The sequence below is a fragment of the Thrips palmi genome, unplaced genomic scaffold, assembly GCF_012932325.1.
Source record: "Thrips palmi isolate BJ-2018 unplaced genomic scaffold, TpBJ-2018v1 HiC_scaffold_19, whole genome shotgun sequence".
NCBI classification, from domain to species: Eukaryota; Metazoa; Arthropoda; class Insecta; order Thysanoptera; family Thripidae; genus Thrips; species Thrips palmi.
The window spans coordinates 1,195,280-1,217,958 of NW_023144628.1; the positions used below are offsets into that span (position 1 = coordinate 1,195,280).

Here is a 22,679-nt window from a genome sequence, read left to right on the forward strand (position 1 = left end):
CAGACCGGACCAGAAAAGCAGGAAAGTCGGGAAGGGCCCGTGTCCGCGTCACCGACGGTCACCGAGGCGCTGGCGGGGTGTGGTGGGGGACGACGACGGACCGCCTGTCTTTCTTTGACGCGCTCCCGCTCTGCAGTGCTCTGCAGCAGGCACAGCAGGCCCTGCAGGTGCTGGACGAGCATGGCGAGGCACAGCCACGAGCGGCCAGGGCACCCCCAACCCACCCCACCAAAGGCCACGCCGGCCACGCCGACGACGAGGGGTTGGCTGGGTTGGCGGCTCGGCGGCGCGGAGGGTGCGTCGAGGCGTCGGGCAGGGCAAGGGCAGGCAAGGGTCGTCCGGGCTTGGGGTAGGTGGGGGTGAGGATGATGGCCGCGAGGAGGGCCAGCGACGGCACGGCCCTGCACGACCAGGGACGCGGCTTCGCGGAGCTTCGCGGAGCTTCGCGGCCGACACGATGAAAGCACCGGCCCAGCCGCCCTGGGCCCTCCGAGGCCCCAGCTTCCCTTATCAGGCCGTGCCCCTTCGGCCCTTCGGCAGCCCAGACAACAATGGCGGGGCGCTATCTAGTGTAGCGGGGCCGGCGAGGCCCACTGCAAAGGGCCCAGCGCCAGTGGCGGCGTGACGTCACGGCCCAATCGATGGACACGCGGCTCAGCCTTCAGCCCTTCAGCCCTGCCAGCCCTGCCCTGCGCAGGCGCGACCAGCGCGAGGCGGCACGTCCCTGCAGGACTCCCCGTCCCTTTCCCGACAACTCGACTCGACCGACGACGACCTTTCGAAGCAGCAAAATGAGGGCGTGCGAGCCGCGGGGGGCATGCAGTGCAGGCAGCCAGGGGTGGGGGGCACCGACGCTGGAAGGGGTAAGCCAGGCGAGCCCCCACGCAGTGCATGCGAATGCCACTGATGAGCAGCAGGGGTGGCCAAACTGGAACTCCCTCCCCTGGCTGGGCCCATCTGGGCCTGCCAGCGGAATGGTTCCGAGAGTCGTTCACGTCGCTCTGTCTCCGGGTCGCTCTCGGGTCCGCTCCGTGAGTGCGAGAGAGACAGAGCGACGAAAGCAACTCTCGGAATCAGTCTCCAGGTCCAGGGATTACCGCGGCGCCTCCCTGCCGCCCGGCGGGCCCAGGGCGGCCTGGGAGAGGCACTCTGGCTGCGAGGGGCACTCCGGGGCACTCCCAGGACGCTGCCGGGCTGCCGCAACAAAGCCCACCACGCATAATTGTGGCAAGGGGCGACCTTCGGACCGAATCAACGCTCCATTCAAGTCAGCCCGGGCGGGCCTGAAGCAGCCTGAAGCCTGACGAGCCAGGCGGCGCAGAAAAGTGAGGTTAGCGCGGGGCAGTGGGGGCCGGGCCGTGGCGAGCCGCGGCCGAGCGCTTGGCGCGGCACCGCAGCACGGCGGTGTGGATTGGTGTGGATCCGCCAGCCAGCCAGCCGAGCAGCCAGGCAGGCGGAAGGATACCCCGCGCCGCGCGCCCCGCCACAGCCACAGCCAGGCCGCCACACGTGAGCGCAAAGCGGCAAAGCGCTCCGTTGTGTTGGGCGCCATCTTGTTTGTGGCGCGGACCATGCGCGCGGCGCGGCACGCCACGGCGCGGCCCGCGGGCACGCCACGCCACGGCGCAATACTCGATATGCCGCGAGGCGAGGCCTGCCGTGCCTCGCCGTGCCTCGCCGTGCCTCGCCGTGCCGCCTCGCCTCGCTTTGCCTCCCGCACCGCGCTGCCGCAGGGCCCACGGCAGGGCCGCCGCAGGGCGCGTCCGCTCCGTCCTTTCCCCGCCGCCCTTCTCCCTTCCACTCATTACCGGGCAATCAATGGGCGAGACAAGGACGCAACATGATCCGAACGTCGTCCCCCCGCCTCGCGCGCCTCGCGGCCCGTCCCGTGCCCCCAGCGGGGCCCCGCTCGCAACGCCCCCTCGAGCCCGCCACCGCCTTCACCGCCGAGCGCCTCGCTCGCTCGGCCCAGGCCAGGCCAGGCAGGCCAGGCACACAACGCGAGCAGCAAGCGCGGGCCGCGGGGCGGAAGGGGCCGCGACGAGGAAACGCGGCGGAATAGAGAGAGGCGCGGAGAGGGAGGGGAGGGGGGCAGCAGCGAGGGAAGACGAGGGACTCCATGGCATTTGGGACCGCCGCGACGACGTACGTCGCCAAGACGATGACGAGGGTGGTGGAGCTGAGGCTGAGGTGGGACAGAAGGGTGCCTGGTGCTCTCTGCCCGACTCTGCCAGCATGCTGCCAGGCCTGCGTGCTCTGCGCTCTGCGTGGTGGTAGCGCAACGCGGGGATCGATTGCTGGCGCTGCTGGCGCTGGGCGCTGCGCTCCTCAAACCACCGACACACGCTCAGCACGAGAAGTGAGGCAGGGACACTCCGCGGCAACAGCATCGCTGCCTGGACGTGCAGACCACATCCAAACCAAATTGACAGACCAAGCCGTCAGGCTTTGTGACAGACCACAGAACCCCTACGACTCTCAACATCCTTTGTCTGCACCTTCTCGAAAACCTCCTCTGGGTAGACCGAAGAATCATTTACCATACTGCAAGCCATCAAAGCTTCAGTCTGACCATTGTGCTACATAAAACAGTTCTATTTCATTTGAAGATATTTTTCAGCAGTTTGGCAAAACCTTTAAAATTATAAGAGAGGTTACCAGTAAGAGTCGAGCAACGGCACAATCGATAAAGGGAGAAACAGAGTATGGTAATTATGCATCGTTTCTTTCCTCATGAGGTTAAAATCTTACATTAAAACAAAGACAAATCAAGAACGATGCTGCCACCAAGCTTCTATGATACATAAACTGTCATGGCTGATGAAAAATCCACTAAAGTTGCCTTGTCGAGGCTGAGTAAAATGTATAGGTGAACAATTTAGGAAACAAACTTTAAAATGCTTTAGGTAAAATTTCACACCATACAAAAGAAGCAAGAGTATGATGACTCAGTCTCCAAAGATTACATTTTACAATCCATTCAAATATGATACGACACTGTCAATGAATGACATTAAAGACTTTCTGTCTGGTGATGACAAACAACTGAAAACATAATTATTACAATTCAGAAAGAATTTGGTGCATGAAGCAACAACGCAAATTCTAAAACAAAAGTTTTAGAAACACAAAACATTGATTGGCAGTATTTCTATCATGAACAGACTTTACTTCTCCAAGTCATTCAATTTAAAAATAGGACAATTTTCTCTACAAAGTGGCAGTTGTGAAAGATACATAGAACAGACGTAGTTGGGATGATGCCATTCACACTTCTCATAATGGAAACCTCTAAAAACCAAACTACCAACAAGGTGCACAGTTCTCATCAAACTTCACCCAAAATTTCATTGAGAATTAACAGGAATTGGAACTGCATCTCTTCACATTGAATGGTGCTGAATTTACAGCAAGAGGAAATAGAAGTAAAATGTTTGTGGTCGTTCATAACATAAAAACAGAACTACTCCGAGCGATCATATGAAATGCCTTAATCCATGTATTTACTGGCTTGAGGACCACATTGAGCACCATCAAGGGAAATAATGTAATTTGAATTAAGAAAGAAGGTACAAAATAGTGTGGACAGAACAAGTGACACTGTAATGAAGCTGACACCTTCACTCATAGGATATGGATGGCAACAACCATTGAGAGCATAACCTGCACGCCATTCATCCATATTCTTTAGAAAACCATTAAGGTAAAATTACTGCGAAACTCGCAAGAAACGAACGAGTGGAGAGGGTAAGGTTAGAAAATGTGAAAACGATTAATGCACGTTAACGGGAGATGCTCTGAAATGGGAAGCATAGCAAGCAACATTGTTTGGACCCGGTCCGAACGACCAAAGGCTTTCATTCAGAAATGCTACCATGAGGCCTGTTTGACCGTGCAACAAAACGCACTAAAGAGGGATATTTTTTTTACGTGTGAAGAGCTAAATAAATAAACAACGCCAAGTTGTATTGTGATTCTGAAAGGCCCACTCGGTTCGAACCAGTACCTACATAAGGTTTCATATAACTAGAGCACTTTTTACATTCAAAATGTGGGGGGAAAACCAAAATCATAAAAATGGTTAACTTGAACACTCACAATAACCAATATTTTGACTACTCACTTGAAACTGACAGCGAAGCATTCGTTGTCTTCTAACACTAATGTAAACACAACCATTTTCACATCATTTCGAGCGAGTCGACCATATTTTATCATTCCCGAAGATGAAAAACAACTTAAATGTGTTTCTAAAACAACTTTAGAGTCGAAATACACCACTGGTTTGATATGATTACCTTTGTCTTTAAGCACAACGAAATTCCCACGAAAGACTATAACCAAAGATGGCAACTAAAGATGGCGGAATTTAAAAACAAGGTTCACATCCACGGACTACTTTTGCAGTCTCCAACCCAAAGCTCACTTCCGGCGACAGCTTGAAAGCATCAAGCTGCCGTGACAGAAACATCAAGAAGGCCCGGGTCGCAAAAACGATCCCAAGCGACTGTAATAGGGAACAGATGTACACTTTCTTTCACGCATAATTTCTAGAATGTATTGCTCATCATTTTGATTCCCCATACAGTTTTAATTTTTTCAACTTGACACTAAAACTGAAATCGCAGTACTTTTTGCGAGACTGTACTTCCAGCTTGCCCCCCTGCCATTGAAAGTGCGGCCAATTCATCGATGTTTCAATGACGATTGCTGCTGCTGAAGAGTTCTATAAGTCGCCGCTATCCAATGATGAGCTCATTACACCTTGATAAATACGAACTTTTGTGATGTCACGTGAACTGTACGACACCAAGTTGAATCAGTCCATCGCTTCCCGCCACTGAAGCTATCTGGCCAGTTGCGGAAATGATTTTGTGCATCCTGAAAAAACATAAAACCAACTTCAGCTATTTGTAGCCACTTTGACAATAGCAAAAACTACGTTCATATATCATAAATAAAATCTAGAGACATTCTCTGTTTGGGTTTGGTACATCAAAGCTAGGGCGTGAGGAGGGAAGATTTACCTTTTTGAACCCTTACGCAAAAACGTGTAGTGGTACGTACTGAAAACTGAAGAGGCAGTTGTTTCCGCATCCGGCTCTGACGTCACTGGCATCAAATCTCCTCCTACGTTAGAAAATGGAGGTTTCTGTATGATGGGTCCTCTCGGTATTTCTCTGTACGTATGTTTTGTTGTTTTTGCCTTTTGTTTACCAATTGACCCTACGACAGTCTTTGTGCGTTTTGTTGGTGCGTGTCCGCGAAGTGCGTCATCAACCTTGTCACATAAATATAGAACAATCGGGCTACGCCGGAACCCTTGTATTGGTCCATGCCGGTTTTCTCGGATCTTCTTTGGGTGTATAAATCGTCAACTGGCTGCTTTTGAACACCCGACCGAGTAGATTTCCGTCACCAGCTAAGCACAGAGCATGATCTCGTTCGAATTTATCCTCGAGCAAAAGCGGCCGACTGTTGTTTGTGTCGTTTATTATTTATTATGAAGTAGGTGAGGCCGTAGGCCTGCGGGCACTACCCTACCACAACCTTGACGGCAGTAGGCGTTTTAGAAAATTTAATTAACTTTAAAATTTTGCCGATGTAAGTTCAATCACAATGTAGATTTCTGCCTCATCCCTTTTTCTCTCTCGACTATCTTTTGTTGTAACTCAGCCAACGTCCATGTCAATTGTACTTGTTCCGGGTGGCCCTGCTGGGGGTGTGTGTTCTAACCCAACCGACGTGTTGAGGTTAATTACATGAATTTCAACTTCAGAATTGATTCAAGTTTATTATTTCATTTAAGGGTCCAGTGCCTTTCAAAAGCTGTCATCATTCCCGTGCTTGACTTTTGATGTCATTGTATTTTATGCCCTTGTGTCAAATATCCATGTGACTCGTTTGTTTTCCTTAAGACTTCAATTATGTTTGATTGTAAGAAGCAACTCTTGGAGTAGTCAAATTTCAATGTGAGTTTATTCATTGCTGTTTTCATTTTTTCCAGATGCAAGGCGTGATCAGAGTGCATTTTTTTCTGTGATATTGGCTCCTTTTATAATAAGGACGTCAGTGATCTTAGTTACCAGCTAACTAATTATACTTCCACCAAAATGGGCGTTCAAGATCTTCAGACTTTCCTTGAAAGCTCAAGTGTGCCTGGTGGCACAGTCAATGTGGAGTTACTCAAAGTGGCTCGAAGTGTCGTATCAAAACAAAATGGACGAAATAAGAAGCAAAAAGAATCTTTGCTAGGGGGACCACAAATGTTCAGCTTAGTAGTTGATGCTGAGTGTTGCATTGATAGGCTCTATGGAGGTTTTTTCTCAGGTATAGATATTTTGTTGTTTTTTTGTGCCAAAGTCTTACAGCATATGTGCCCATTTTGACTCATGAAAATAAATGGCATTTGTTACAGATTGGGTTAGTGGTGGTGAATGGAAAAGGATGGTCCAATTTTTGTCAGTTCTGATTGAAACTGTCCAAACCGGAAAAATTGATCTGGTGTTTTTCTTTAATGGAAGTCTTGAATCTGAACGAATGCAAGAATGGGTTGCGACACAGCTTAAAGCTCGACAGAATATCAACTTGGTTCGTCAATCACTTTAGACATTCTCTTACATTTATTGGACAAAGTGAATTTACTTGTTTTTGTCTCTTTCTTCAAGGTTTTAAAGCATATAAATTCTAAGGGCACTCCCCCACCTAAAGTATGGTGGGTGCCTCCTACAGGTTTAAGAACAGCTTTACGTATGGCTATGCGTCATCATGGTCTCACAACAGTCACATCAATGGATGATCATCGACAAGAAACTATAGCTTACCTCCGAGAAAATTCACTTCATGGCTTGGTAGCTGATGATGCCGAGTATGCTGTCTTCGACCCACCACGCTACTTCTCAGCATCTAACCTTAAATTGACTTACAAGGTATTTGTAGTACTGCTTGTATTTCTTTTAGTTTATCTTGTGCCAAGCTGCTTTGTTCCTTTGTACTAATAGTCTTGTATTTTCAGGGAATGGTGGAAACACGCGAGTATCAGCTGAGTCAGTTAGCCAAAAGTCTGGATTTGCCTAGGGAGCGTTTTTGTCTATTAGCAGCTCTTCTTGGTAACTACATGCTTACTGAACAAGATTTGTCTGAATTTTACACACGACTGGGACTTGATTCTAACAGTCTGAAGCCTGATGCCCTGGTGAAAGCAGTTGCATTATTTGTGAAAACTTTGGACTCCAGTGACAATCTTGATTTTGTGGCTACCCAAGTTTTTGGCACTGCTGGTGATAAACGAAGTGCCAAGTTAAAGCAATGTGTTCAGTATTATATGAATGGTACAAAAGAGGGCTTTTTAAATTACCGTCCTCCATCAGGTATTTTTTTTTTCTTCTCTGTGTCTCTGTGTCTTCTTTTGTGGTTGTTTATTTTAGTTTTGTTCTATCTTTACAGCACATAATGCTGATCCTAATAAGTCCAAAAAGATGGAGCCAGTACCAAATGAAAAGGTGAATGGTGTTAATGAGAATGGTGAAAACAGTGATTTGGACACGTCCAAATTTGCCTCAGAAACTCAGGAAAGTGAACAGGAAAGTTTGGCTGCCTATAATGAAGCCACAGCTGCCTTGAATCTTTCTCAAGAAATTGATTCAGAAACGCCATCTTCTCCTGCCACCAAAGAAAATGGTATTCATGAAGAACAGAAAGAAGAGAAGGAAACTCTGGAGAATGGTACTGTCTACATCAAGTACAATTCATCAATCTACTCTGTCAATCTCAGTGCCCCTTTAATTTATTATTATGAATATTGCAGGGACAGTCAATGGCACCAGTCAGCATCTGCCGTCAGATGTCACTCCTTCAGCATGCTCAGGAACAATTACTGACAAGGAACCTTATTCTCAAGATCTCAAACCATTGCCCCCTGTACCTCCAGAAGTGATGCGTACTGCTAGTGAGAGGCATCAAAAAGGTCTCATGTCTCCATACATTTGTCAGGTAAGTTCCTTTGATTGTAATTTAGGTCTTGCTGATTTTTATTAAAGGGTATGATTTTCCTGTACAATAATGAATGTTATCAACATTATTTTTAGATTCTTTCTCATGGTGAAATCATGCTACCTATGCTCATGGAGGATGAAACACACAAAGATCTTCCCAGTATTCATTCATTCTATCGACCAGTGAGACAAATGGTGTATGCTATTCTCTTCAATCTTCACCATCATAAATACCTTGCTAACAAATCAAAGAAGGAGAAAGGTATGGTAAAGTGTTTTCTGTTATTCTTAATTTATTCAAGTGCAAGTAAAGAAATACATTTATTTCAGACTGTACAGAGAAGACTGAAGTTCCAGATTTGGTAATCAAAGAGTGGCTATGGTCGAAAAGCAATCAGTACCAATCACCAGACTTGGTTCGAGCTGAAGAAATTGGTTGGGCTGTTCCCACAATCCAGCGACTTTGGTTTGGGTAAGTGCAGAAACTTTTCACGGTGTTTCCTATGCATCCATGTGATCAAAAAATGTGAGTTTTTGATTTTGATGTTTTCAATGTAGATCAACTATTGATGACAAACGCCGTCGCTTAAGGGCATTTTTGACCTGTATGAGGTCAGACAATCCTCTCATCCTCAATACCTCTTATGTGCCCCAGCACCTTCTAGTCCTTGCTTGTGTTCTTAGGTATGTGAAGTAAACAATAATGTCCCTCCCTCCTCTTCCTTCTTCCCAGAGTCATCATAATCTCCTTTTTTCTGCTCTAGGTACATAATGTCCTCACCCGAGAAAATACTTCGTAAACATGAGTTGGACGCTATCATCACTCAAGCTGTTTCTCCAGAACTCATGGACATTCAGTACCTCCAAGAATTGCAGCTGCCTATGGTTACTAGCCGAGGAGTTCAGTTGGCTACTCTGCTATTAGCTGGTGTTGAAACTGCTCTCCTGGTTAATGATGCCTGTGGTGCTCCAGTACCTTGGCTCATGTGCTGTCCTTGGTTATACATTGATGGAAAACTTCTGCAACATACTCTTGCTCATGCTAGTGCCTGCAAGAATTTGCGGGAACTGTGTGGTCACCGTCTTGATCAGGCTGTGAAAGTAGAGCGTTTGCGTCAAGCTGTCCTTGAAGGTCTTGATGTACAGTTTGCCAGAAACTTGATTCCCCCCCTATCAAGTGCAGCAGGTAAAGAACAATGCCCATGCCTTTTCTTGTTGTTATTTTTCTTTCTGTTCATGTTCATTTTTTAATGAAGGCATTTGTTTGCATCACAGGGCCAATCCGAATGATGACATCAGGAATGATACCTGGTGCTAGTGGACCAGTTGGACGAGGTGCTGGGCGGGGCGGCATTTTGAGGAGACCCGTACCCCCTGGTGGTGGTCAGCTTGAGGTGGCTGGGTTAGTTGTGAGCAGTTGGGGAGCCAATTATGGGTCCCGTTCAGCTCATCCAGTTCCACCATTGGGATCATATCATCCTGGTCTCAGACCTATGCCTCAGGTGCGTTTCATTAACCATCCCTCCTTTCATATTTGTTCTGTTCTATTCTATGTCATTCTGGTAGTGGTAAGATGTATGCCCAAATCCTTTTCACAGATGATGCCCAATATGAGGACTTATAGGATGCCAATGAATGACTTTAATGGTATGGCTGGGCCTCGGAGCCATCAAAGACCTTTGTTTCAGACAAGAGGGACTGGATCCAAAGTAATAGGTCGTGGTAAAAAAGGCCAGGTAATTTCTTTGAAAATAAAAATTTTGTGTTACCGCAATAAATGGTTTATTGAACTTGCATCATAGGTTTGTGACCTTTTAACTTTCAGGTCATCAAAAAGAAAAGTACTGTGCCACCAAGTGGCACAAAGCGTATTCTCAACAATGAAAAGAGAACTGTTAAGGGTCGAGGGATGACAGTGGAGGTAGAGGATGCTTCTGGGTAAGATACTGCAATTCTCAGGAGGTTGTTTCACGGTCTGCAGTTTTTCATGTTAAACTTAGTCACAATTTTTTAATTTTAGGATAACTGCCATTCCTGCTGCTGATCTAATTGAGAAGTCAGTGGCGGCTATTTCTGACCAATTTGAAGATTTATCAGTCAATGGAGAGAAGAAAGACTGCAATGATGAAGTACATCAAGAACAGGGTGATGACGCTGTTGTTGTGAATTAGTGAGATGTCTTCTTGCACGGACCATAAACCACCTATTTGTGATATTACTGATGATGACTGAAGTGGTGCACTGCCATGTGATTGATTGGTTACTGTGAGTTTTGTTGATTGCCTGCAAACCAATTGCACAGTTGACTCTTAAGCAATTTTAACATGCTCTTATCTCCAGTCAATGGGGTGATCATATGCACCAAAGTGACTTTTATCTTAATGTTGTGACCAGGATGTGATGTTTTCCTTGTTTTTTTTGTTTGTTTTTTTTATGTATCATGGAAAAACTCACAGTTTTTTAATTGTCGATCATGATTTGTGCCTTACTAAAATTGTCGATCAAATGTCATATTGATTATTCCTCGAATGTACGGTGAGAAGTATATTTTTCTATGTTTGTTATATTGTTACATAAAAATTAAGAATGTTTTGATGTGTGACACTTGGAATGGCTCATTATATCAGGTCAGTCATGGGATTGTTAATGAATTGAAGTTGTTGAGATGGCTTGTTGAACTTACGTTTACTCCTGACACTGCTTCTAGCACTGAGAAGAACTGGTTTCTTGTTGAACTTCTTCTCAGAGATTTTTCTCTTCAGATCTACTCATACATATTCTACCAATTCAAGATTCTATTGGTCATATGTGCTTTGACTTTCCTTTTGTGATCTAAATTCGAACTTTGATACTATTAGAGCCTTGACCTCCTATCCTCTGTTAAAATCATGAAGCGTTTTGAGATGATTTCATGCTTCATCCAATACATTGAATGTATTATGAAACTTGCTCATAAGCTTTATTTAAAGCTCTGTGCTCCAAGAATTCTGCAATTTATACTTTTTGAAAGTGTGATTCAGAAATTGTTGCTGTTGGATTACCAGCTTTGTCAGAATGATTTCAAGTAACATTTTGAAAATTGTCATTCTGCAACATTGCATGTAGTTTCATGAACCCATTTTCTACTACACTGTGGTTGATAGCCTATGCTAAAAGTGCAAGAACACTGAAAGAAACGCCAAATACTTTTGTGTGTATACCTTGAGGGGCCCACATATATTTTCTACTCTTCAATCTTGTAAGAGGAAAACATACTCTTATCATTCATTTATTTGCTCTGCTTAGATTTTAAGGAATATGATGATGCTTGAGGCATCAATTAAAACAAAATGCGTGCTTCCGGAAAATAATCTTCCTGTTCTTTTTTTTTCCTTCATATTTTTTATGTTTTATAGAATTTTAACTAATGACAATTGTCAAGTTAACTGTGTTGCTGCACACCCAAGCCTTGTTAGTACCACTATTACTTGGGTTTTGGTTTATTCTGCTGAAGTTGCACATGGTGTAACTAGGGTGCAATGGAACTTAGATTGAGAATGTTTCTCTAGCATATATATAACTTTGACAGTGGACAAATATTTTTGGGTTAGTTTGGTTTGTGTTTATTCCCCTCAATGTTGACAGTTGAAATAAATTAATATAGCTGAAAGGTATGGGAGCTTTGAAGGGCTCTAAGTAGTATTTAGTTGACCTTTTTATATAAATATATATCTATACATATATATTTTTTCAGTGTTTGAATTAATGTTAATTCTTGGTAATGAGTGTGAAGTGTGGGCCCCTACACCCCCATTCAAATGTCTCAAGGGAAAACTAGCATCTAACTTCTCTATTTTTCTCTCTATAATTTTTTTCTTATTTTGTGTTATACTTGTAAGTTATGTAACATAGCACTTGTACCCAAGACATACTGTCAATAGATACTATCTCAGAAAGTATGTACTAACCAAATGAAGCTTTTATTGCAATGAATTTGTTAATTTTCATTTCACTCGTTTGGAAGAATAAGCTCTACAGGACTTATAATCAAAGCTATGGAGGTCCTCTATTAATCTACTGTAGAGAGTTACTGAACTCTGTTTTTGATAATGTAATCCTATTATGCTCTGGAAGGTTTGTCTTGTGCATTTTACAGGTCTGCTTTATGCTTGCTCTGCTATACAGCTCTGTCAATAATAATCAATATTTGTGTTATCTTCATTATCAAAAACTACTGAAAATACAATATGTAGGAGGAAACTTTGTTGGATTTCTGTTGAAGAACTTTCAGCCTCAAATGGCTGAATTTTGTAGGACTTGAGAGGAAAAGGTCTAGATACTGTCTGATCTGTTTGTGGTTGTATTAAAAATTCTAGAATTAAATTCATCTTGTCTTATTTCACACCCTTTCTATTTCACCTCGTACTCCCGTAAGTTGGTCCATAAATTGGTAAATTTACCTGAAAAAATATTGTAACAAGCCTTGTTGGAACATACTACTGTAAATATTAACATAGTTGTAAAATAATTTATCGTTTCTTAAAATCCGTAGCAGTCTTTTGAGAATCCATCCCTCATCATATTAAAATTAAAGTAGCAATTAAATTAGGTGCACCGCATCAGTGCAGATCGACAGAAACTCTCCAGTTCACAAGAAATGAAGATATCATAGCCCCAGAGACGGCCTCTACACTATCGTAAATAAAGAAAATAAATACTTCAAAGCGCGGCTCTTTTACTTCAGCCCAAAGAGCAATATTTCAAGGTTAGACGTTCGTCTTCTGTTGTTCTGAGGCGCTGTCTGGCGTACCGTCGGAGGGATCAGCGGCTGAAAACAAAGACGGTTAAATGAAGCGAGCAGTTGACATTGCCTCAAAGCCAAAGCCGGCTGCTGCGCTGCCCGCTGCTCACCGTGTCGATGACGTGCATGATGCCGTTGCTGCCGATGGCGTCGCACTGCTGCACCACGGCGTCGCCGATGTGGGGGCGGTTCAGGCCGTCCCTGCGCACCTTGTGGGCCACGTCCTTCTTGAGCGAGGGGACGCGGTGGGTGAACATCCATGAGGAGACGCCCACGCCGGAGCAGCACAGTGTGGCTGCAAGCAAAGCCGATGCGCCACGCTAGTACCGCGAACCTCCCATAAAAGACGACGCGTCATTCCAAAAGTCGTTTTCGTCGCTCTGTCTCACTCGCGCCTACAGGACGCCCCATAAGAGCGACAGGCAGAGTGACGGAAACGACTCTCGGAATCAGTTGGGGGACTTACACGGCAGGACGTGCCGCTGCACGAACGAGTCGGCGTGCCCCTTGTCCGTCTTGAGCTTGGCCACGCGCTCGGCGTCCTTGAGCTCCTCGAACGCGTCGTTCGTCGGCGCCAACAGCGTGAAGGCGGGGAAGTCCGCGGAGTTGGGCTGGGACAGTTTCTCGGCGAAGGACGATGCCTGTCGAAAAGGAGCAGGTTGAGTTAAAATTAAAAGGAAACGTCGTTTGAGAATGGTTCCCGCACTCGAAAGCGCGGAGCGTCAGGCCGGCTGGCCCACCTTGATGATGTCGCGGAGCACGCTGAGGTCGGCGCGCTGCTCCACCATCTGCATGACGGAGTCCTCGGCCGGCCGGAGCACCCTGTCCACCTCGTGCAGCACGGCGCCGCACGCCTTGTTGTTGGCGTCCTCGACGCGCGCGCACTGCACCGTGGCGCTGGTGATGGCGCCGTTCAGGAACGGAATCTGCAACCCGGGAGAAACAAAGTTCGTAAACAGGGACGCGGAGGGTGGAAATATACAATAGGTTAGCGATTTCCCTCCACCGGGTGCCGTTGACGTTGGTTAGTGCTTACCCCAGCACAACTCACCGTCGCGTACAGGTTGACGCGCAGCTTGGTGTCGTCCAGGCTGGTGGGCAGCATCTGGTTGTTCCTCATCTTGTCCAGCTCGACGGCGGGCCGCGCCAGGTGCAGGCGCAGCACGTCGCGCAGCGCCGCCTTGTTCTTCTCCTCGCCGAGCTTGCCGATGAAGTCCGTCAGCAACTCGCCCTCGGGCGAGAGCATGGCGGCCTTGTTGGGCACGAACAGCGTCACGTTCTGGGCGGCGTCCACCTCCTCGAGGAGGTCGGCCTTCTCCAGCAGGTCGTACCAGTGCGTCAGGTTGCGCGACTTGAGCAGCTGCGACACCGGCCGGGCCGAGTCCGGCAGGACGACGTCGTCGAGCAGGTGCAGGACGCCGTTGGAAGCCATGATGTCGTGGGGGCCGAGCTTGACGTCGTCCAGGGTGAACACGTCAACGTCGGCCGGCACCCTCCTGAGCATGACGAAGTCGCCGTCCAGGGTCTGGGCACTGACGCGCATCCTAGCCGCGTCCGTGCACACCGTGTGCTTGGCCAGCAGGTGGCTCACAAAGGCTGGACGGGGAGCACGATAGAGAAAAGTGAGACGCTGTCGGTCGGGACCGAACCCGCCGCCATCGAGGCCGCCACGCTCCAGCCCGGTACTTACCCCCAACACAGCCCTCGCCGCTCAGCAGCTTGAAGCGCATCGCCGGGTCCATCTTGTCGAAGGCCTCGTCCGTGGGGAAGAAGGCCGTCAGCGGCGACGTCGTCTTGAGCGTCTCCATCAGCCCGGCCTGCTCCACCACTGCGAACAGCAAACCGTATCAGATGCCGCCGACAGTGTCCCGACACCTCTCCCTCTATCCCTGTACTAGTACGCACGTCTTTTCATGGTGGAGAGGCGAGGGTCGACGTGCAGCAGGTGGGCGATGGTGCGCTCGGCCTTGACGGGCCTCAGCACCTTCTCGACCTGGTACACCATGCCGCCCACGGCGGGCCGCTCCTGCGTGATGCGCGCGCAGTTGGCGGTCACGGTGCGGCCCTTGGGGCCCGTGGCGAACACGTTGAGGCGGATAGTGGTGCCGGCCGTCGTGTTGAGGATGTGGTCGTTGCGGACCTCGAGCAGGTCGACGAGGCCCTCGACGCGGTGCGCGCCCACCAGGGTGGAGTCCGGCAGGTCCGCCAGCTCGTTGTCCAGGGGGTCCTTGGCCTTGGCGGCGTTGATCCGCCAGCCCTTCTTCGGCACCACGGTGTTGTCCTTCCTCTCGGCCTCGTCCACCTTGGGCTCGACCTCCGCGTCACCCTTCGGGACCTTCGGGGCCTTCGGGGGCGCAGTCACCGCGTCGTCCATCTTCGCCTCGGGCACCGCGTCGGTGGTCTCGTCGTCCGAGCGCGCGGAGAAGTCTTCGGGCACCGCGGCGTCGGGGCGGAGGACGGTGTCACTACTGGAACACGAAGCAGCACTAGCACGCTGCAAGAATGGCAAGAGTGGGGCTCAAACCAGCTCTCGGTGCTCGCCTACCTCTGGGCCATGGCGACGGGCATCGGCAGTGGTTCGTGCTCGGGCTGTCCTCTGACGGGCAAGGTGGCGGGTGCCTCGGGGGCCTCCTCGTCGGACACCATGACGGGGACGACGGGGTGCGGGCCGAGCGCGCGGCGCACGCGGTTCTGGTCCAGGATGACGTCATAGTAGTCCTCCATGGCGTCGTTGGTGGGCACGAACAGCGTCGCGTTCCCGGCCAGCTCCACCACGCTCTGCGCCCCGGACGAGACGACCATCTTGGAGAAGACGGAGCCCAGCTCGCCGGCCGTGTCCAGCATCGAGCTCATGTCCACTGCCAACAAACGGGCGCGTCAGGCTATCATCCTCCCTCTCTGCACCGGTGATCACCCTGAAGACCTAAACGCCTTTGTTCTTGTCGTTTCCGCGGTCACGCTTTCCTGCCCGTTTTTCATCTGGCGCGTTCCGCGGAAACGGAACGGCAAACGGCACGCCGGTCTGGCCGCGCCGCGACGTCGCGACATGACAAAAGCGCTCTCAAGCTGTCACAACAAGCCGTTTTCCTTCTTGTTTTTGTTCTTGTTTTTAGCGGCTCGCGCTGCCTGCCTGCGATCTTATCGGCTCCCTTATACTTACCCAGTTTGCATCCGGATCGGCCGTACTCGCGGCGGGCGCCGTGGCAGCAGCGGTACGTCGTCACCACCTTCTTGCGCACGCCGTGGTGCGCGGACCTGCCGACATTCAAAACACCAAACACATTTAACAATCCGCCACATGCATGTCGGGTGCGTGATGCACGATGGCGGCGCCGCGACGCTCGTTTTCGTTTTCTCGGCGCTGCGGAGACAACGAGCATCGCGCTCTAGCGTCTGGTTGCCACGGGTTGGCACGCCACGCCGCGCTTGTCGCGGTTCCGCGTCCTGGACATGCCGGTCGTCGTCGTGCCCAGCGGGGCCGCCTCGTCTACAAATTCCCTCTTCTTTTTTGAGGCATGAATTGAGGAAAAAACCTAACCCAACCTCACCTGGTGGTGCATTCGTAGGTGGTGGGGGTCTGCGAGCAGCTGGAGAAGTGGAAGTCCTGGAACATGCCGGGCATGAGCCACGACTGCACGGACATGGACGAGCTGTGGTCCTCGGGGCTGGAGTCCCTCGAGTCGCTGGAGTCGCCGCCGTCCTCCTGGCTCGAGGACGCCGACGAGGAGGCCTTCTTGGGGGTCTCGTCGGTCTCCTCTCGCGTGATGCAGACATTGGGTCTGGAAAATAGACAGCAACCGTGACGCTCCCAGGCGTGGGTCCGCGGCGAAGCCGCTTGAAAGGTAACAGAAAAGTCGCACTTTGCCCAAGTAGGCAACTTTTGCGACATCGCCCCACTTCCCCTAAACCACACTGGATCCGCCCCTGGACGCTCGTGTTGATAAAACCGGACTTCTACGGTCCAATCGGGTTCGGTCCCGGGAAATGGCCATGTGCCTCCGGCTCGGCTGTCGTGTGTCGCGAGGGCGAAAATTGACTTGGACGGTGGCCTGGCCAGGCCAGTTCGGCGAACGCAACGCCATGACGTGGAGCCCGCGCGACGCCCTAATCACAAGGGGCCCGCAGCAGCGCAGCTTGATTCAGAGGGCCGTTTCCGTCGCTCTGTCGCCCATGGGGCGTCCCGTGGTCCCGTATCGGCGCGAGAGAGGCAGAGCGACTCTCGGAATCAGGCTGCTGGACTCCCTGGACTCTGCGGCTCCGAGAAGTTCGACGAATTGCACGCGCAGTTTCGCCGTCACGCCTGACGTCACGGCGGTCGCGGACCGTGGGCCCTGCCCTGGAGTCGCTCCTTGACGCAGCAGACTGAGAGTCGATTTCGTCGCTCTCTCTCGCACTGACGGGGCGTCCCGTAAAGGTGCGAGCGAGACAGAGCGATGAAAACGACTCTCGGAATCAGACCGCTCGCCGAAATCCCGGTGCCCCGGTCCACGCCCAGCCGTGTGACGCAAGGGCCTCCGATCCCAGCACGACGAAGTCTGAGTGACTCCTAGACGGTTGTTGTCAAAACTTGGCAGCTCGTGCTGGAAAATTCTACGGCCCTCGCCTCGGCAGCCCGGCCGCAGAAAGCTCGGTGCGGAAAAGAGTCCCTGCTCGTGACGGCTTGTCCCTGAGAGACAAAGCCTTCGGCGGCGCAGGGGGGCAGAGACGGGAGACTGCGGGCCATGGACGCCATGGACGGCGGCGATGATTCATAGGGGGGCCTTTTGTGGACGGCCTGCGTGCGCAGAGTGGCGACTGTACACACACGAGCACAAACACCCACCAGGAAAAAATACGCCTGTTTTTGACGTGCGCATGGACGTGCGAGTGTGGCGCTGGAAGCCGAGGGGCCTACCTAGGCCCCGAGCCTTGTCAGGACCGTCAGGACCGACGGGAGGAAGGGCAGCGCCGTCTATCCCGTAGACACCATTAGTTTCGTCTGCAGCATGCTGATAGTGCGGTGGCGCCTAAAGCTGGCCTACCCCAAGGACTCCAAGGCCCACGACGGCGAGGCGAGCAGCCTTGCGCGGCGAGGCCCGACGTCGGGGTCACCCTGACTTTGACATTGGAGGACAAGGAGGGGACAGGGCAGGCAGCAGAGGGGCTGGCTAAACGAATCAGGACGGCGTCGACGCCACTGTGTCCGCCGCGGGTGCAGGTGCAGGCGGGGGCGTGAGCGGGGCGGGGCGGGGGATGACTGGTCGACGGGATGACGCGCGGCGCGCGCAGCCTGGCCAGGGCCTGGCTCCGCGCCGCGTCAAATGTGATGGCTGATGGCTGGTTTCCTCATTAGTGCGGCGGCGGGGCGAGGGCTGAAGAGAGCCGCGAAGCCCCGCAGTGCCCCACGCCACCCCGCCCGCCGCCACGGCACTGCTTGCCCTGCCATCGCCGCTCCGCTGTGAACGTGCGCTGTGTGCGAGCAGAAGGGAGTCAGCCGGGGCGGTGCCGGGGCAGTACCGTTCCGTTTGCCCACCGCCTTGCCCACCGCCTTGCCCACCGCCTTGCCCACCGCCTTGCCCACCGCCTTGCCCACCGCCTTGCCCACCGCCTTGCCCACCGCCTTGCCCACCGCCTTGCCCACCGCCTTGCCCACCGCCTTGCCCACCGCCTTGCCCACCGCCTTGCCCACCGCCTTGCCCACCGCCTTGCCCACCGCCGCGGCCGGCGGCATGGGCTGGGACCTCCAGGACGTGACGGCGGATGGGCGGAAGCGCTGGAAGACACCGAGTCCATGGGAACGAGAAATAACGCCGGCGGCACCAGAATCATGATTTCGAAATTGAATGGGAAAAGCTGTCCAAAATGGGAGCGGTTGGCCGGGCTTCCGCCTCGGCGTGCCTCGGCGCCGACCCGGCCGGCGCGGCGGCTTGACGGCGTGGTCGCGACGCCGGCGGTGTGGTGTGCGCGGTCGTCGCCGTGCTCGGGAACCTCGAGGCCGTTATCCCGTGCGACTCGGCGCGCCCCGCCCCGCCCCGCCCCGCCCACCCGTTTATGGAAATACTTTCTCTGCTTTCGAATGCTCTCGAAAGACTCGAGGGCGCGGGCCCGGCGGGCCGAGGCGCTCGGAAAGCGCACCGCGCCGCCAGCAAGCGAAGCCAGCACACAAAGCAGGACGAGCCGCCGCGGTGGAGGAGGGGCGCCCTGGTCAAGGGCTCCGCCATGGCTCCGTGCTGCAGCCCGTCGAGTGGGTGCCCGACCCGGGGGCCGTGTGCCGTGCCGGCGAGTGATGGTACACCGCGATGACTGGCGGGGCCTTCACGCACCGCGGCCACACAAAAAAGGAAGGGGGAGGGGGGCTGGCAAGCGAACACACACTGCAGGTAACTGCAGGTAGATTGGCAGTGCACACACGAGCCTTGCGAACAACGCGCTGCAAATCGGCAAGCTGCATTTTCGCGGTGCAGGCGCTCGTTGGCCTTTTGTCCGGCCGCTCCCAGCCCTGTGGTTAGTTTTCGATTAGAGCAAAAGTAGCGGCCTGCTCTCGTCGCGGGTCACCGCCTTCGACGACGGCCGCCCCCCTCGGGCCCCGCGGCCCCCCTCGGCGGCCCGCAGCGCGCACGCGACCAGTTGGGGACTTCCCCTCCACCGCGGCGACCGCGGCGGCGCACCAGCACCGGGTACCAGCACCCAGCACCGCCGCCATGTTCCGCGCGCCTTGCGCGTTCAGAATTGATTTGCGCCGTGGCCGCCGTGGCGCACGCCGTCGTGCTGGATGGGGGGGATGCACGCGGAATGACAAACGACTCGCGTGCGCAAAAACGACACTTCTCGAACACTTCGCAAACCGCGCCGCGAATCGGCACATCGTCTCATCGTCATCTCGCGGTGGACTTTTACGGCCCACTGGCACCGTAAAAAGAGAACAAAGACACACCGTCCGATGTATTTATTGTTCCCTACAGCCGACAACGGGCCGTCCGCAAAGCGGCAAACCCCGCAAATCAGGTCTCTGCCCGCCCCCTTGCGGCCTGCGGAAAAAAACAATTTTGCCGTCCTCTCCCCCAGGGAAGGGAAATAGTCACACAGTTCTGCTGTGCCGCGGCCGCTACGGACTCTAGCTTCCTCGAGTCGAAAAGCACGCGGATGCCCGGACCACCCGGACCAGGTTGAACCAGCCGGCAGCTAGCGCCGTGGCAGCTGCGGGCTCCTTCGCTATTACAGGTACTCGTACTGCGCACGCCACGCCTAGCCACGCCTGCTGCGGCCCGCAGCACCGAGTGCTTATCGCACTCCATGTGCAGGGCGCGGCGCGGCGCGGCGCCACGCCGGACCAGCCACCGCCATCGGGGCGATTCCGCGTGCCGCGGGGGAAGCACCTGGAAGCACCTGGAAGCACCTGGAAGCACCTGGAAGCACCTGGAAGCACCTGGAAGCACCTGGAAGCACCTGGAAGCACCTGGAAGCACCTGGAAGCACCTGGAAGCACCTGGAAGCACCTGGAAGCACCTGGAGGCACCTGGAGGCACCCGCGGGCCTGGAGCCTCGGGTACCTTGTGGGCCGCGGGTGGAGGGAGGGAAGGGGGAGCGAATGGGCCACGCAACGCAACAGGACGAGGCAGTGGAGGCAGCGGAGGCCAGCGACCCTTCTCCAGGGCGCCGGCCCGGACGACGTCAGGTCGGACGCGTCAGACGACCGCCCCACCCGTTCGAGGTGAACGCGAATTAGTACTTGTACGTCATCGGCATCGAACAGCCAGCTTGCCGGCGGACCGTCACCGCGTCACTTTGTCCCTGCCCAGTGTGTGACTGACTTTCTTCGGGGCTTTCCCCGACGGTGACGTCACCCCCACCTACGAATAGGCAGCCGGAGGCAGCGACGGACAACGGAAAAAAACAGAACAAAAAAAAACCGCTCACCCGCGAAGGCGGAGGAGCAACTTTCGACGCTGTCGCTGTGAAGCTGACAACTGACCCGTCGGACCAGATATAAATACGAGGGGCGGGCGTACGCGGGGCTTTGAACCCGGGGCCTCATTGCTTTTTGTGTTGTTGTCAAGTAGTACGCTTGGGGCGGCGGCAGCCACCGGCAGCCCGCCAGGCGAGGACTACTAAAGCGAATCTTCTTTCTTCCCTTCCCGGAGCCAGGGGCCCAGGGGCCCAGGGGCCCCGACCGCAGCCCGGGCCCCCGCCTCGACATAGCGGTACGGAGGCCCCGTCCCCCGGCCAACCCGGCCTGTGCCCCGCCCGCTGTTCTTCACTACCTTGCGAAGCGGGCGAGGCGCCTCTCACAAATGTAGCTTTCAGCGGCCCGGGGCCGCCTAGGGCCGCCGGCCAAGATAAACACGGCGCCTTGCCTTCTTCGACTCTTCGTGAGCCGGGCGGAGGCCTGGTAGGCCTGGAGGACCCCGCCAGGTAAACAGACATTCCTAGAGAAATGAGCCCGGTCGTCGTGCGCCTCTGGCAGACTGGCAGCGCACCGCACCGTCTTTCACTCTTTTCTTGCCTTATCTGCCCTTGTTTCTCGTTTCCGGCTGCGAAACTCGCCTGTCAATCGTCGAGGTTCCGTCTTTTCGTCTTTTTCGAGGCGCTGGGGACACTTTCCTGACAATGGGCAATGATTCTAACTTATATCCATCACCGGCACATTTTCGTACTCACCCCTTCCACCAAACGGATGAGAACGAATCGAAGAGCGAATGAATGGGGAACAGCATTGGGCCTGGTCCAAATGAAAAGTACTTGTAGTTTGAGGTTCACACAGACGTCCATTTTTAAAATGCGTCACAGCAATTACCTGCGGGGAATGCGGCGTCGCCGTCGTCGCCGTCGTCCTCCTCCTCCGACGAATCTTCGTCCCCCTTCTCGTCCGACATGACGCCGGAGAGGAGGTCCTCCTCGTCGTGCTGCTCGGGGGGCTCGTCGGGACGCTCGTCCTCCGCGGAGGCGGGGCTGCCGTCGGGAAGGACCCCGGGCACCCCTCGCAGGGCCTGCTGCAGGGCGGGGTGCAGTCGCATGGGCCGGCCCAGAGCAGCCTGCTGCAGGCCGCGGAATCTGGACACGCACACAAACACAACGCTCGCGGTCAGAAAAAGGAAAGGAAGGCGACATTCGCGCGGCAGTTTGAAAAGTCGCGCCTCGCGCGTGCGCACTTGCCGCGCGCTCCGCGGGCTTACCACGCGGACTCTGTGCGGCCGGCTCGGCCCCCTCTACCATCCGGCCTCGGTAGCGCAGTAGGCAGCGCGTCAGTCTCATAATCTGAAGGTCGTGAGTTCGATCCTCACCCGGGGCAAATCTTTTTGAGTAACTCCGTGAAGTAGGCTCAGACATTCTACAGGAAACGGTTTGGCGATCTTTTCGAGATGTCATTTTCTCATTTCAACCGTTCAACTTGGATTCGTAGGGTTGGAGTCAAACTCCTCTGTAGAGTTCGAGTCACGGTGTCCATGCGGTCCTTGTTTTTACAGCAGCACTGACGGACGGACTTGCGTTGTGATGCAGTACAGACCCCAAATGTAGAGCACCATTTGTGGTCCAGGAAGACACTCCAGGACTCTAGCTAGGGTGACACCTTCCAGACAACCTAGTCTGCATGTGACACTCGCGTCACTCCGAGCGAACACACACTCACCCCTCTTCCAGCTGCGTCCAGATACTGTGCCCGTTGAGGTCGGCTAGGCTGGGCTCGGCGGCGTTGGCTGTCGTGAGACCACAGCCGATGACGGCCGTGGCCAGGAGGACGACGCAGGACACGCGCATGGCGCTGCGATCAACTCGGAGAAGGACCACTCGCTGACGTTTCTGCTTCGGCGTCTCCAACATGAATGCCCCCGGCCTGGCTGGCTGGCCGGCGAGCTGCGGCCCGGTGCGCCGCGCGCCGCTGTGGAACGTAGGCCGGCAGGGCGGGGCGGGGCAGGAAGGGGGCGCCA

At 53.3% G+C, this 22,679-nt stretch overlaps 2 protein-coding genes and 1 non-coding gene across 8 annotated transcripts; 2 read left to right on the plus strand and 1 right to left on the minus strand.

Annotated features, from left to right (window-relative positions):
- The first annotated feature begins 5,044 nt into the window (after window positions 1-5,044).
- Window positions 5,045-12,356, plus strand: LOC117645687 (constitutive coactivator of PPAR-gamma-like protein 1 homolog). Of its 4 annotated transcripts, none has more exons than XM_034386007.1 (15): window positions 5,045-5,182; window positions 6,008-6,330; window positions 6,419-6,591; window positions 6,669-6,929; window positions 7,016-7,370; window positions 7,447-7,725; window positions 7,808-7,992; window positions 8,088-8,256; window positions 8,325-8,466; window positions 8,553-8,678; window positions 8,759-9,180; window positions 9,270-9,496; window positions 9,593-9,730; window positions 9,820-9,932; window positions 10,015-12,356. In XM_034386007.1, exons 2-15 carry the CDS (start codon window positions 6,114-6,116, stop codon window positions 10,163-10,165), a joined length of 2,958 nt encoding a protein of 985 aa, XP_034241898.1. In that variant the 5' UTR covers window positions 5,045-5,182; window positions 6,008-6,113; the 3' UTR covers window positions 10,166-12,356. The 4 variants fall into 4 exon arrangements, with proteins under 4 accessions (XP_034241898.1, XP_034241900.1, XP_034241899.1 ...); XM_034386009.1 differs by lacking the exon at window positions 5,045-5,182 and adding an exon at window positions 5,236-5,253 and having other exon boundaries at window positions 10,015-10,165; XM_034386008.1 differs by lacking the exon at window positions 5,045-5,182 and adding an exon at window positions 5,329-5,604 and having other exon boundaries at window positions 10,015-10,165.
- Window positions 12,352-22,605, minus strand: LOC117645685. 3 transcript variants are annotated; one of them, XM_034386005.1, is made up of 13 exons: window positions 22,382-22,605; window positions 21,548-21,804; window positions 21,412-21,472; window positions 16,323-16,553; window positions 15,935-16,029; window positions 15,320-15,632; window positions 14,680-15,239; window positions 14,465-14,602; window positions 13,811-14,370; window positions 13,515-13,700; window positions 13,241-13,415; window positions 12,885-13,069; window positions 12,352-12,801 (listed from the first exon to the last, which is right to left on the minus strand). In XM_034386005.1, the coding sequence occupies exons 1-13, from the start codon at window positions 22,570-22,572 to the stop codon at window positions 12,709-12,711; spliced, it is 3,045 nt and encodes a 1,014-aa protein (XP_034241896.1). In that variant the 5' UTR covers window positions 22,573-22,605; the 3' UTR covers window positions 12,352-12,708. The 3 variants fall into 3 exon arrangements, with proteins under 3 accessions (XP_034241896.1, XP_034241895.1, XP_034241897.1); XM_034386004.1 differs by having other exon boundaries at window positions 14,680-15,242; window positions 22,382-22,604; XM_034386006.1 differs by having other exon boundaries at window positions 13,826-14,370; window positions 14,680-15,242; window positions 22,382-22,603.
- Window positions 21,970-22,042, plus strand: Trnam-cau. Its single transcript has one exon. It is a non-coding gene; the product is annotated as a tRNA-Met (tRNA).
- Window positions 22,606-22,679: the final 74 nt, after the last annotated feature.